The sequence below is a fragment of the Cynocephalus volans genome, chromosome 9 (assembly GCF_027409185.1).
Source record: "Cynocephalus volans isolate mCynVol1 chromosome 9, mCynVol1.pri, whole genome shotgun sequence".
NCBI classification, from domain to species: Eukaryota; Metazoa; Chordata; class Mammalia; order Dermoptera; family Cynocephalidae; genus Cynocephalus; species Cynocephalus volans.
In genome coordinates, this window is record NC_084468.1 from 37,004,259 (window position 1) to 37,018,950 (window position 14,692).

The 14,692-nt window shown below is 41.0% G+C and overlaps 1 protein-coding gene across 14 annotated transcripts in view; it reads left to right on the top strand.

Annotated features, from left to right (window-relative positions):
• Positions 1–14,692, top strand: part of LIMCH1 (LIM and calponin homology domains 1) — a 349,568-nt gene that overhangs the window by 276,382 nt on the left and 58,494 nt on the right. For 8 of the 14 annotated variants that reach the window (XM_063108319.1, XM_063108316.1, XM_063108321.1 and 5 more), the window contains exons 10-15: positions 5,101–5,403; positions 7,841–8,083; positions 8,643–8,972; positions 10,234–10,352; positions 10,455–10,566; positions 11,010–11,270. The exons of 3 other annotated variants lie outside the window; for them this stretch is intronic. In XM_063108319.1, coding sequence (XP_062964389.1) covers positions 5,101–5,403; positions 7,841–8,083; positions 8,643–8,972; positions 10,234–10,352; positions 10,455–10,566; positions 11,010–11,270 — 1,368 coding nt within the window. The remainder of the gene's footprint in view (positions 1–5,100; positions 5,404–7,840; positions 8,084–8,642; positions 8,973–10,233; positions 10,353–10,454; positions 10,567–11,009; positions 11,271–14,692) is intronic. 3 more of the 14 variants (XM_063108326.1, XM_063108327.1, XM_063108328.1) reach the window with 1 other exon arrangement.

A 14,692-nucleotide genomic window follows, 5' to 3' on the forward strand; every position in this document is an offset into this window, starting at 1 on the left:
AAAAAAGAGTTTGGACAAAGGCTGGGAATTCCATGAGTGTACTGTGCCACTTCAGCAACTAGGAGGTATATTTTCAATAAAACACTGAACTCTTTTATAACAACTCCCATTCAGTGTACATAGAATCATGGTTAGTTTAAAAATGTAATTCTGATTAATGTATATTATATACCTGTGGTCATTTTTGCTCCTGTCCATGTTCCTGACATCTGGCTTAATTTTTACCTATTTCATATAGGTTAGCTCTATTAAGTAGAATTTTGCAGGTCAGTTAATATCATCACACCTCAGATCTTCTGACTTAGCATTTAAAATTGAGTTCAGAACAATTATGCGTATTCCCAGAGAATGTCCCCAATAACAACTCAACGCAGCTGCTCCAAACACTCAGAATTCATTTGTTAGACAGATTTTTCAGCTGCTAGCTCTCTCATAAAGGTTTTATGCATACCATGCCACCAGCCTGGCGTGTCTACGTCTTTGTCACTTACTTTTTACAGGCCACAACAGAGTTGAGAGTCATTCTAAGTTTATCCACATTTGGGATCCTGCTTTTAATGTGGCAAAAAGGAACTTAACTGGAATGAAATGCGTATCATGAAGAAGAAAAGGAGTCTTGGTGTCTGGAAAATAAGAATATAAATCACTGAAATATGCTGACATTTCTCAAATCATTTTAACCTCAGTCTCCTGTCTTTGACATCCAGATAATTCTGGCCATGACGTCTTTGAACCCAATAAGAGGCCCAAGATACTTCCTGTGGCCCATTTCTCAGCAGGGAAAGATGTGTTTGGAGGCCGGGGTGGGAGTATCGAGGCACGTGTGCGAGGGGAGGGCATGTAGACAGAGAACAAAGCTTTACTTCCGTAGACTGGTTTTTGTTTGTTTGTTTCCCGAGTATTCTCAAACACCTCCTTGCACTGTCTTTAAGATAATATACAAAAAGGAGCAAAGGTTCGTGTTATTCGATTTTTACATGAGGTTTGAAGCCTAGAAGTCCCAAATTTCCTGTCAAACAGTATGTTAGGAGGTATCTAAGCATCAAGGGACAGAAAGTAGGACTTCTTAATAAATGCATGGAGTTTGATATTTATTAGAGTTTCCATTGAAGTAAAAGTGTATAAACTACTTTTTCTTCTATTTTATTTTATGACTGAATTAACTTAATTACCCCCCCAAATACAAGACTCTGCCAAAGGAGCCAAGATTTCTGTTTTTAAGAGGATAAAATAAGAACCAAGATTCACTTCCCCTGAATTAAAATGCCATGGAGATTTGAGTTCTTTTACTTGGTGTTTCCCATTGGAGAAGTAAAGGTTTTTTTGAACTGAATTATAGGTTTCACATGATTGTACTTCTTTTCTAATTGTTTTCATATGTTTCAGCACTCAGTCTTTTCGGCTAGTCTTTGGATCTTCTCAACTACATAGTAATTAATTACAGAGGGAAAAAATATCTCCGAGGCACAATAGACATTTTAGAAATCTTTAGAGGAAGAGCAGATGTAGCTAAGTGCCAGACACATATTCCTCTACACCCCTCCTTCCCAGATGCTGGTTTCCTGATTGCTGCTGAACAGATCCTCGGGTATCTGGGACCAGTCAGACACATTACTTGCACAAACCCTTGTGACTCTGGATGTAGTTGCCTTGTTTGGAGACAGCGTGAACAGGGAGGTTTCTGGTATTGCCCATGACATTCCCAGGAGGACTAACAGGCTTTTCTGGAGAACCCAGTTTCTATCAATAGAAAAAATTGACTGCCAATCTGAGCTGATTGCTTAGTTGCCAAGTAAAGGGAGGTGAAAGAAAATGCCAGCTTTTCCTTAGTTTAAGTCATTATCTCATTCACTTTGAAATATATAAGCTTTAGATACGTTGAGACTTTTTCTTCCTCCTCACCTGCTTTGGACCCATAATCTCTCCTACCCAGAGAGCCTTACTTGTTTCAGATGAGGCTGCATGCAATTGCCAGGCTGGAGGCAGGGCTCGAATCTTTCCTTTCACGTTGGACTGAATTCCTTCCAAGTGAAGCAGTGAGTTGTGCCTACAGAGCAGCCCCTTCTTCCCAAAGCAACTCATTTATGAATGACTGCAAAGAAATAAAAGTGCTGATCCTGCCCATGAATATGCAGCCAGACAGCCTGGGTCTGCCCCTTAAGTTTACTTAAGTTAATTTACCTAAGTTCAGATGATGTGAACTAGAGATTTCAATATTCTTCTTTGCAAAGTGGACATCATAATTCCCATCTTGCAGGGCTATCATGACAGTGCCTCTGGAATGTACTAGCTGCTCAGAGAGTTGTAGTTACTGAAAAATAAAGTAAAATATACTGAAGTTTCACAAATAGACTGCCTTTAAGGTCCTTAAAAAGCACATCATAAAAGTCATTTAAATATTTTGGTAACTAGACACCTGTGAATCCAAGCCTACATATCTGCGTTGTAAATATTATTTACTATTTCATGGCCAACAGTGCCAGCCAGCCCAGGATTTGTGTTACTCTTTCCTCTCTATAAGTCTGCCTCGAAGCTCTGAATTTACAGGATTCAAGTGATTAGGGAAAAATCAGTCATTGTGACAGTTTTTCCAGTGGGCGGGGAATGTCCTTAAGTGGCCAGTGATACGGAAAGCATTCTTCAACCCTTTTTTTTTAAAGTCCACATATCTAAATTGAGATCTTTTGAAATGAGTCCTACCACACTGGGCATTTAGCCTAAAAAGAAACACCCAAGGGAATCTGTAGCCTGGCTGGGCTCACATGATGCATAAGGCACCAGATTCTCCCTGCTCAAATTGGCCTTGCAAATTGGTAGGGCTATTTGCATAAATACATGTATTTTATTTCAAAGAATTCTTCCTTAGTTGGAGGAGGTCGAAGCCCAGGACTCCTGGTCAAAAAGTGGAAAGAGTGCTGCTTTTGGAATTAAGAGGTTCAAGCTGAGGGTATTTGAGTATTTGAGGCATGTATTCCTACATTGGGATATGAGTTTGAAAGGGCTTTGTAAACTATCAAGGGCTGTGCAAATATTGTAAGGTATGATTAGTTAGCATTCTATCATCAATTCTGGCTGAATGTTGCCATCTGTAACCAGAAATGCAAATCACAGCTGCATTCTAAGCACAACTCACTGGATCCCTTTATTTAGTAACCAAATTACTTCTCTTTCTCCTACTTCCATAGTAATGATAATGCCTTATTTTTTGTATGATGCTCTACTTTCAAAACTGTTCCTGGCATGGTCCTTTGTTTAATGAATAGTACAGTGATCCATTCACGATCACAGAACGAGGCCTCTGAAGCCAGACTGCCTGGGTCTGAATTTTAACTTAAACACTACCTCTTTGACCTTGGGCAAGTTTCTTTAACCTGATCTCAGTTTCCACTCAATAAAATGGGGATAATAATAACACTGGCTTTGCAGGGTTAGTGTTCGGGTTGAACAAATTAACGCTTAAGAGGGATCTAGCACACAGTATGCACTCAATAACTGTCAGCCATCTTCATTGTCATTATCAATATGTTTTTAAATTAATGCCTATGAAGAGATTAATTCAATGGTCTGTCATTTTCCACTGACCATTCTTTATGGCCACAGTCAACAACACCAGTTAGTCCTTACTGGACATGTTGACTAAAAAGGCAGAGGAGGGGAGCAAGCTCAGTCCCGGGGCAGGGGGGATGGGGGGTGGGCAGACACAAGACTCAGAGTCAAGTGTGCAACTCAAAGGGCAGGAATTCATATTTTAAGAAAGAAATTTATTCAGGGAGCAGAGCATCACCCCCCAGATTCCATGTTTTAAAATTTTATTGAGAACAATGTTTAACAGGAGTTTTCTGGGCATGGCCAATGGTGCATTGATTTTCCAAAAGTCAGATAGGATGAGGGCCCACGGTAGACTTCTGACAATGATCTGCTGTGGAACAGGTAGGGCAGAGTGACAGACAGCCGGCCACTCGGTTGAGCAGAGCACGCAGCTTCATTGCTCGTTCTGCTCTCAGCCAGGCTCATTCCTCCTGCCTTCATTTCTAAGACGAGTTTGTCCTTTGAGGCTGAAGAATTTATTCTTGATGCTCTCTCAGAAAGCAGATACAAAGTAGGTGAAGTGTCTTTAGAAGTCCAAGTATTTTATTTACTTGTCATCAGAAAGTAATAAATGATGGAAAAAGGTTTCAATATTTTATGATTACTTAGAAGCAAGGTTGGTCTTATGAGTAGGTGGAGGGGTGGGAGTTTGTTTGAATGCTGAGTAGGAAAAGTTCTGAGACCTGATATTCCACCATTAAACTGCATGCCTCTAGGAATTCAAAGTTCCTAAGTTCCAAAGGGTCCTTCAAGACCCCTTTGAAAATAGAAATAGTCCATAGTAACTACTTTAATGCCATTTGGCAAAATGTCTTACCACAATTTACTGGACATCTAGCATATAACGGAGAAGTGTTGGGAGGTGGAGAGCCATGAGGGAAGAGGAGGCAGGAAAGGGTTGCTGATAGGGGGTGGAGGACAAGATAAGCTTTTACGCCTTATGTCCATCCTATGAGTGGTCTTAAACTGTTCCAGGTGTTTCAGGTTAGCTCAGCTCTGCAGAAGGCCTTCCTTGCACTTTGACATCTGGTACACGTTCTAGGTGTGCTGTCACTTAGCTGCGTTTGTTAGTTTCCCCCCAGATCGGTTCCTTGGTGGCTCAGTTTTTTGTCCTGTCAGTCAAACGCAAATGGAGTACCTACTAGGTGCATTACTAATGTGCTAAACAAAAAAGAACAGCAACAAAAATCTTCCTGTTTTTTCCAAATTTCATGAAAAGAATTTGGATTGTCACTTTCAGAGCCATTTAGGATCCTGGCTTTCTGATGCTGATGGAGCCCTGAAAATTAAATGAGCTTTCAGTATTGCTAGTGTCTGGCTAAAGTCAAGGTTTTAAGACCCATCTTAACTATGCTGCAACTCTGGACTAAAATAATAAACAGATGTCATTTTAACTAATGATATTGAGAAGACTTTTCACTAACAACACAGTTGTCTGTCAGGAGATGGGGTTTTAAATTTTTTTTTTTGGTATGATCGCATGTGGAGTTCCATTTAATTTTGTTCTATCAGTCAAAAGCAATTAAGTGAAGAGAAAGAAGGTATTTGTGATATCATCCTTCGCAAAGAAAACCCTTTTCTGACTCACCAACATGGCAAAGATTCGGAGTCAGAAGACGAGGTTGCGTGTCGACTGCCTGATCTAGAGAAAGATGACTTTGCTGCACGGAGAGCGAGGATGAACCAACCCAAGCCAGCGGTGACATTGAATCAACTCCTCTATGGGCCTTACCGAAAAAAAGAGGGCAAGAAATCAGATGGCAGCAAACAGCTCTCAAAGGGAATCTCGGAAAAGAGAAGTCTAGACTGTAAAAGGTGTGCATGGTTGTGTGTGTGTGTGTGTGTGTGTATCTATGATCATAATTAAGTGAAGGTAACTTGTATCATAGCCCCTCCACCCCCATTCCTCTCTTTCCTGCCCCCATTACATGTACTCCGTAATGATGGTTTATTTTCAAGTAGAACTCCAGATATGCAATCGCCCATAAATACAGATGGCAGAGGGTAGAGTGGCCATGTCCAAAATAGGGCTGAATTTGCCAAAATCGAATTCTAGTGTTTTGATGTACAGAATCAGGGCACATCACCACCTATGGGTGATGGCGTCGTTGATTGGCATTATTGGCATAAATAGACATGTACCATTGTCTATCAGAGAACAGCTACCTCTCAAGGCTACTCCAGTCCATTCAAAGTGGGCGGAAAAGAGATTATAGTTTTTCTCTCTTATTAGCTCCTCTGAGATTTTGGAAGGAAAAAAACCGGGCTTGCTCTTTTTTTCCTCACACCAGCGACTTGTCCTGGGCAAATGATAACAGATATTTCCCGTCAAAAAAACTTCTCAAACATATAGTACAGTTCTATGTGTTCTGTCATCGAAACTGTTTTCAAGTGAGTTTCTTTCTGCCAACTTTTCTGCTATCCTCGTAATACATGTTGGAGTGAATTGGGGAAAGGAAAATTGTAGTAAAATGGGATTTGGCCAGTGATTTCTATCCTAAGAGGGATATGATTTCGTTTAAGGTGTCCGCTTACTGAATTTCATCCTGAAAATTTCTCATTCTTGTATTTTTCCTTATATCAAAATTAGAGTTGGCATCATTATTAGGTTGCCGTCTTTTTGCCCACCACTTTAGAGGTTTTGAAGTCTGTTGAACTAAGTATGTAATGGTCTCAGCTGTGCTTTACACAATTAAAATGGTTCTTTGGACAGTTACTGGGTTCAGTGGGGAGTAGTTAAGGTTTTTTTTTTTTTTTTAGAAAGTTCCAGATAGAAAACCTGGATGTAGAACAGGGATTAGAGCAGGGAAGACCTGGCACCATTTTTTCACAGGACACATTATAGCTTCAGGAGGCTCTTGGTCTTTGCCGTTCTCGTTGGCATGGCCTGTAACAAACCATTCTTGGAGGGCCATGTGGGAGGGATCACTTGTTGCAAGTGAAACAAAGTCTTTTGGATAACTGACTAGCATCAAGGCATATTGATGGCGATCAGCAATTTGAGTTAGGAAAAGGAGTATCTTTTGTATCTCACTTTTTTCCTTTCTCCTCCATGCAATTTTAATTCCTGATATTTCCAGCTGTGTTTGTTTGTTGTCACCTGACTCCGTGTTTGAGGACACAGCTCTGGGTCTGGGGCAGCCCATGACCTCTATAGAGAGCATTAAATAACTGATTAAACAACAAAAAAGAAGGGTCCCTTGTGGCTCTTTGCTATGCCTTTACTTGATCCCTTTTCCCAAGCTAAAAGTAAATAGAACATTCTGTAGCCTTCCTATTTGCATGGGCTCTGCAAATACACCAAATCATCCAGGTAACAAGAGAATACCTTAGTTTTCTGGCTTGGATGACATATTTTGGAAAGAAGATTGTAGGCCCTGTTTATGTATATTTTTGAGATTTTTCTATCTCAAGAAGCATCTTTTGTTAGAAATCGATTTTCAATGTGATAGAATGTTTATGCATATAGATGCCACAGCTTTGGTTTACATTACAGCTTTGTCATATTAGCCAGCTAATGTTCACTTAGAAGAACAATTGAAAATCAGTTGCAGCATCAATAAAGGTTTATGGTATTGACAAAAAACAAATAGATATGACTCTGTAAATCCAGGTGAAAAAGATATACTCTCTGTTCTTCAGGTTTATATTGGCCAAACCTGACATTCTGTGGAGTGGACTGAGTTTGAACATTGAAACTTTCTATTCAGAATTGACTTAAATGTACTTTCTGTCAGTTATGAGTCTGTGGTTGAGATGTTTAATATGTGAACAACATTCCAGCTATCTCCAAACTAATCCTAGAATTTGGATCATGGAGAGCTCGTTACTGACATTTTACTGGCACAGTAAAAAACATTCCAAGAGGGCTAAGGGATTCAATCAGAAAACTTGAATTCATTACATTAACTTGAATAGTGTGGGAATTGGGCATCATTACTGTCAAACCAAAACCTCATGACCATTCTTAATAGTCTTTCAGCGAGCCCTGGCTTCTCTTCCTAAACTAAACTAGAGACTGTCATCTGCTGCGGGAAAAAAAACCTGCCTCACTACGGTGTTAAAAAGGGGTGGCACAGATGAGAGTAATCCCAGCTCCCATTGTTTCCAAATTTTGGGGAAAGGGAAAGGTGCTTCCGTCATTTTGTTCTGTCCTCAGCCTCTGAATTTCCGTGTTTGACATTCTGTTTTCTGCTCCCCTTCGTTGAACCTGATTTTTCCGATGATGTGGGGGCCTGGATCAAATTGACAGAAACCAGGGCCAAACAGAAGAGGTGAAATCCGTAGTGACCTGTGTTACAAGGGCTCGGGAGAGTGAACCTATGGAAGAGGGACTCAGGAAGGTGCCAGATCTTTTCAAGGATGACCTGGCCCAGCGGAGAATTCAGGGCAGGCTTGCCCCTCACCGCGGGCCTCTGAGCTTTGTCACACCCTCCAATATTACAGAAGCCGACTTGCAAACGTGGGAGAGACTGAAAGTGTCAGAAGAGACGAGGTGTGTCATGTTTACTCCTGGTTTCCCCCCCAGCAGTGGTATTATTTAATTCTGAAGGAATCAAATGCTTATTCTTGTATCACTTTTTATTTTAATGGCTGGAAAAAGTGCTTCTCAAAACACAGAGCATCTGTGTGAGATGAAACTAACTAATACTAAAAGTTATAAGCCATGTGGACAGAAAATATCTCTTTAGCCCACTAATTATGAATGGTTGTTTAACAGGTGTTTTTAGTATAAGGAATTTAAACCTGATTTTTAAATAATTTCATTCCCCTGTACCTAAGATTTTCTTATACCATCATTTATATTGTTAGAATTGATGTTTCTGTTTTTTGGTTTTTCTGAATTGATGTTTTGAAAATTATAAAAACTTAAAGTGTTATTTACCTAGGCAAGACAATGACCATTTCTTCATTTGACTGGTTAATGGAAAAGCAATTCTGCTCTAGCCATAGCAGTATTTTTCATATATCTAGTTTTAAAAAAAACGAACAAACCTCTTATTGATTTGTACTTGCCTTAGAACTCTTTGGAACTTATTTCTGGTTCTGACTAGGGATGGAGATGCTCAGCACATCTGTACCCCTGAGATTTCACCAGAAATTAAAGCAGAAACTGCCATCCGTGATGACTTTGCCAGCCGCAAAGCAAGAGCCTATAAGAAAGCTTCTGGCCCCAGGCAAAAGTTTGTGCACTTTGGGCCAGTGACAGAGATAGATCAACAGAAGTGGAAGCGGCTCAGCATCGGCAAGGCTGGGCCTAGGGAGGACGTAGAAGAAGTCATCTGTCACAGCAGCAAGATGCAAATTTATTCTGAGTCCCCAGCCTTGGCAGCCACATCCAGCTTACAGGAAGACCAAATCCTTAATCCACAAGATGATTGCAGGTATTTTCTGCCATACACGTGCAAGGAGATCTGCATGGGAGTCACTGCTGCTTTTAAGGAGTTTGCTGAAGCCCATTAGATAAACCTCTAGAGATAACATAGTTTCAACACTCTTTTGCCTTTTGCCGTATAGCAGAGAAGCAATGTTAGTGGGTCACCCTGGGGGAAGCTAAATGTTCATGAAACTAAATGGCAGGTATCCATTGTGATTCTGTTGTCACCAGAATCACTGCCTGGGAACACCAATAATGAGCTAGGTGGACTGTTTTAATGGTATCATTCGTGTTTCTTCTAAAGATCTATTAACAAAAATCAGGATTACCTATACCTCCTTCTTTCCTATCCCATAGAGGAAGGAAGAAAATAGTTACTAGTATCATAAGTTTACATTTTGGACATCTAAGTAGACATAAAAAAAAGAGATCTCCCTCCCCTACTTATTAAAATTGTATAATAAATCTGGAGTGGAAAAAGACTCCTCTTTTGGGGGTTTCTATAGGTCAAGATTTTCCTTGGATGAATCACCATCCAAACCCGAGAGGCAACACCTTGTAGGCCTGTCTCCAGTTCTCATGCTTCCTGGAGGCCATCCAGCTTTGAATTCCCAAGCCCTCTCGTGGGGATTCAGTTCTGTGGACTGGGCTGTCTTCCATCAGTCAGGTGTAGGACATTATGACTCTGGGCCATCCTGGGAGCCCGCATTCTACCTGCATCGTGGGAGCAAAGTGGGGCTCCCCATGGCAGGAGGAAATGCTCTGGACATTCTTCTCCATGCTTTGTCCTTGAAATCCAAAGGAAGTAGTGCATGATCCATGATATAGAGAAGGGTTTCTCTGGTTCCAGACTGTGGATGACACCCTAGAGAAGACCAGGCTGTAGATACATAAACCTAGCACACCAGCAATATAGACTTGGGGTTTCAGAAGCTGATGAGGATCTGAGGTGGGGGTGGGGCAGGAAATTAATAAGAAATTCATCCTCGAGTCCCTGAATCCGGAGGAGGCCACCACTCAGGCCCATGATGACAGAGTCATGCCAGCCTACTTTGGCTTTTCTCAGGCCCTTGCCAGCATTCACATTCTATTATCTCCATCTGATCATGTCATCCTTGCATCCGGTTGACTTTTGGAATGAGAGCAACCGAACTCTCTCTCTTAATCATCATCTCTTAATCTTTGAGTCTCCACGACTTTCATTGTCTCCTTTCATAACCCTTTTTCCTCTTCCCTCTTGCCACCAATGCTACTTTGATTATCAACAGAAGAGTGAATTCTGGCATGGATGACTATGGCAAAAGGGCCTCCCAGCTGGCTCCTGTGCCGGAGTCTCGGCAAGAGCGGGTCTGCAGTTTGGGCGAGTGCCCGCAGAGGCCCCAGGAAGGTGAGGCACAGCTGCCCTTCCTCTCCAGGAGGGGAAGGATGGGGGTCAGGGCCTCTGGTGTGAATTCTTTCCTAGTAGTAAAGCTGTCCTCTCTGGCTTTAGTTACATCCAAACATCTGCCACAGGATGGCAAAGAAGAGAATGAAGGAGTTGCTCAAAGAGATTCTGAGATGCCGCCAAAGGCAGAAAGATCGGAGGAGAGCAGCCAGCCACTGTGAGCGCCCTGCCTGCATTCCATGGTGTGCTGCCTCTGCTGTGTGTGGCCGCTGTGTGCCCAAAGAACAGCTTAGAGTCATAGTGTGCACTTGGTGACTGACGCAGCGTGGAGTAAAGCCACTGAAAGGAATGTGCCCATCCGGGGATCAGAGCTCTGCTTCTGGTGTCTGCTCTGGGTAGAGATTTTAGCCTTTGCATGTGGTTGGGTACTGGCCAAATTTCATTCTCAGGAATGAAGAAAACCAGAAAGGGCAACCCATCCCTGCGTGAGTACCAGCTGCATGATAGAGGCTCACGGTATTAAAAAGGGGGTTCCTACTCCGCTGCTCTGTGTGCCGCTGCCTCCGTGGATGCTGGCTTCTTCTGTTTTGAATTAACGCCAGTGAGTGACGCTACTGAAAATATCTTTAGCAATAAGTGGTTTTTGACTGGTTGCTCTAGTGCGTGTCCTCTGGCCTCTGAGTGGGAGGCTTCGGGGACAGAAGAGAAGTCAGAGAAGATGACAGCTCCTGCCTGGAGTGGCAGTGGACTGAAAGGCCAAAGAAAGTTGTCTGATTCACAAAAAGATGACATGATGGGGAGGAGAACTGAGATTTCTCTTAGACATGCTGGATCCAACCCAAACCAGTTCCTCCCAGTTCCATTTGCAAAGCAGCAGGAGGTGGAGGAACGTGCCAAGGGTCCACCCATGAAAGATCACAGGTCAGAAGCTTATCCTGTGCCCTTGTGACTTTGTTTCTCCAGTCTGCGCCTCAGGACATGCTTTGAGTGTGTTATGAATGCGTTACGGTGTGTCAGTGCCCTTACCTGCTGTTGCTAGCAGAAACGGAGTGATTGAAATTGGCCTACTCTGCCAAGAAATTTTTTCTTTCATATTTGCACATAAGCAGGTGTGGAAAGAATAATTCAGTGGTGAATTTACCTGTTAAACATTCTTTCTGACTCTTCATCTTGTGGGCGGAATACAAAAATACTTCAAAAAGTTGGTGGAAAAATAGAATTGGAAGATAATGCAAATCTTTCCGTGAACTTCTTGAAGTGCTCTCCTAAGTGGGAAACTGCTTTATTTCTTCCTAGCTCAGGTAGGAGCCTTCAGGTGGAGGGATTGAACTTCTTTCTGACCTCCTTGATTTCACTCTGATTCCAGGTCCAAAGAAGATGAATACCACTTAGAAAATGTGTAATTTAATTTTATCACTCATTGCTTTCTAGAGGTAGGATTTCTATTCTTTGCTCTGACTTAATTTAAGATGAAGAATAGGGAAATGATAAACCTGGGGTTCATGGTCTAGTTTAAGGTGTGTATGTTGAATCCTCTATCACCATTTAATGAGTGATCCATTTGTGTTAAAAGCGTGGTTTGCCCGATCACTGCAGGGCAAAGGAATGACGAGTGTTTTGCATAATTATCAGCTCACTATAAGGCAGAAGTGATGGCTTCTGCTTCTCAAGGAACTTTGATGGCAGTGGGACAGGGGTAGAGTGGGGAGCAGGAAGAAACTTAAGTATAATAATCTCCAAATTTAAAAATCAATATTCTGGCCATCTGTATCACCTGCATTTAATCTTTGTTTAACATTTTTCTCAAGAATAACGATGATATAACAGAGTCTTAAATAACGCTGTTTTCAGGGAGCAGGGGTAACATTCGTGCTTTACAGCCATAGAGGAAATGCTTTGTAGCCTTTTCAAAGTGCGTTTGCTCCTCTAGCTCACTGTCTCCCGGGCATTCACAGGTAGGTTGAATCCATGTCAGCTCCATTTCACAAGTACGAGAACAGTTAAGTGAGTGCATCACATGTGTGATGCCCAGGCTGGTTAGTGACAGAGGGACTGGGTGGTCACTCACTTTCCAGATGCCCTGACATGATGCCTGGCCCTGGATCAGTGGGCTCCTGTGCAGCAAGTTAGAATGAAAGGAAAGAAGAGTGAGGCCTGTAGGCTGCTTTCTTCTGGATACATTTTAGTTGCTTTCCCATTTATTTGCCTCTCACACAACCTTTGAGAGTAAGAGTTTTCATCTGCCTTTTGCAGTTAGGAAACAGGCCCATGTGCACACAGCTGCTAATTACTGAACCAAAATTCAAACCCAGGTTTGTCTGAGTGGAAATTACTATCTTACCCCACTGCGTAGCCTACACAAGTTACTAGAGGGGACTGGGTAAGCCTGATGAAGTCCCTGTCCCTTTGACCTGCTGCTTTATTTGTGATTCAGAAACAGTCCCCCTCGTTTTCAAAAGGAGATGAATGGTTAGTTGTAGCACAAGGAAGTACTCGTACAGTCAGCTTAACTATGTGGCCTAATCGTATGACTGAGCCAGTGCACACCCTGGGAATTCATGTTTCCTTTCAACAAGTATTTAGTGAGTGATTGCTATGTGGAAAGCACTGTGCTGGGTGCTAAGGATAATCCAGATGAGCAGTAAAACCATTTCCCCTTTCCTGTCAAATAAAGCTAATGCTAGTTCACAGTGTAAGAATATATATATACCCAGCTAATTATTGATTCTGAAATGCTTTATTAGTACTGAAAGTTACACACATCAATCAATAGGTGCATAGCATATTTCCGTTTATCTTTCTAAATACCACTACCCGCAAAATTAAACTTTATTAATCGACTTTCTTTTTTTGCTAGGATGCATATGCCAACTCTTCTGGCCAATTTTGTACCCCATAGCCTATTGACTCACCTACTTTGCATTAAAGAAACCTCTTTATTGGTGAATTTTTTTTGTAACTTACCTTTTACATTTTGGTCTCCTGTAGGACAACTGGGAAAGCCACTTAAAGCCCAAGTTCTAATTATCTCCCCCTTACCAGCAAAGGCAAATCTGCTTAAGTTGGTGCCCTTTTAAAGCTAATAAATTAGTCTGAGAGGAAATTCCTTAAATCCAGAAGTGCACAGTAAAGGGATTAATGAATGTTATCTTTAGAGACTGTGCTATTCTTTTCAATTTCCAGAGAATCCAATAAGTATTCAACAAATACTTATTGAGGATAGTCTGGTCAGTGTTCAGCAAACACAAACAGAAAAATCCCTGCACCCGTGGGACCTACATTTTAGTGTAAATCTACGTTTACTAACAGAGAGGTCTGTGAAATGCTGTTAATTATTTGGTGTAGAAACAATTTAAATTCAAATTTATCCTATATGCAACAACATAGCTGAATCTCACAAACAAAATGTGCTGAAGAAACCATCTCAAGAGTACATACCATATGAGTCCATTTACATATCACAAAATACTCAACACTAATCTCTGGGTGTGTTCAGTTTGTGAAAATTCACCAAGGTGTATGTGTACTATGTGCACTTGCTGTATATACTTATACATTATACTACAATAAAATGTTAATAAAAATATTTAAGTAGAGGCACAAAAACACATAGCCATTAATAGATTATTTCTTGATCAACTATCCATTAGGAATAATCTCTGCTCTCTTCCATAGATAATTTAGAAAACATGTATTTGAATAAATCTATTCCAATAGGTCTATTTATTAACTGGGAAACATTTATCCAGTCTTCAGAATTAATATTGCTCATGCACTCTGTCTTGATGTGGAAGAATCCACTTGTTATCTGCTTCAATGTAGTGCTGTTTTTGAAAAATTGAGAATTTAGGTTAAATTTTTAGCACCTTCTGAAACTATCTCCTAGAGAAACAGAAAATGAGTCTTACTGCCAGAAAAAAAACATTCATAGACCCTTTCTTTGTCTTGCTTTTGGCCATTTCATCAGAAATTTTGGGTTTTGCACTGGTATGATTGCCTTCCCTATGAATTAAATAATTATCAATGAATGTAGACTGTTCTAGAAGATAAAAGCATAAGAGAGAAGGGTGAGTGTGTATACCCATGCATTCCAGGGTATTTTCTCTACTATTACAGGAAGAGAAATTACTCTTCTTCCTATAAACTGTTATGTAATTGAGCATGGGATGAAGTAATTTTTGCTGCCAACTCCAAAATATAATTTATTGGAAACTAGAAAAAGGACATATTTTCTTTACTTAAATATTTCTTTGTCCACCATCAAAATACAGAATGAGCAGCCTTTCAAGATATAAATAATAACTATTCCTTAAAATTTACCTTTACTGGAGAGACAGTCATTT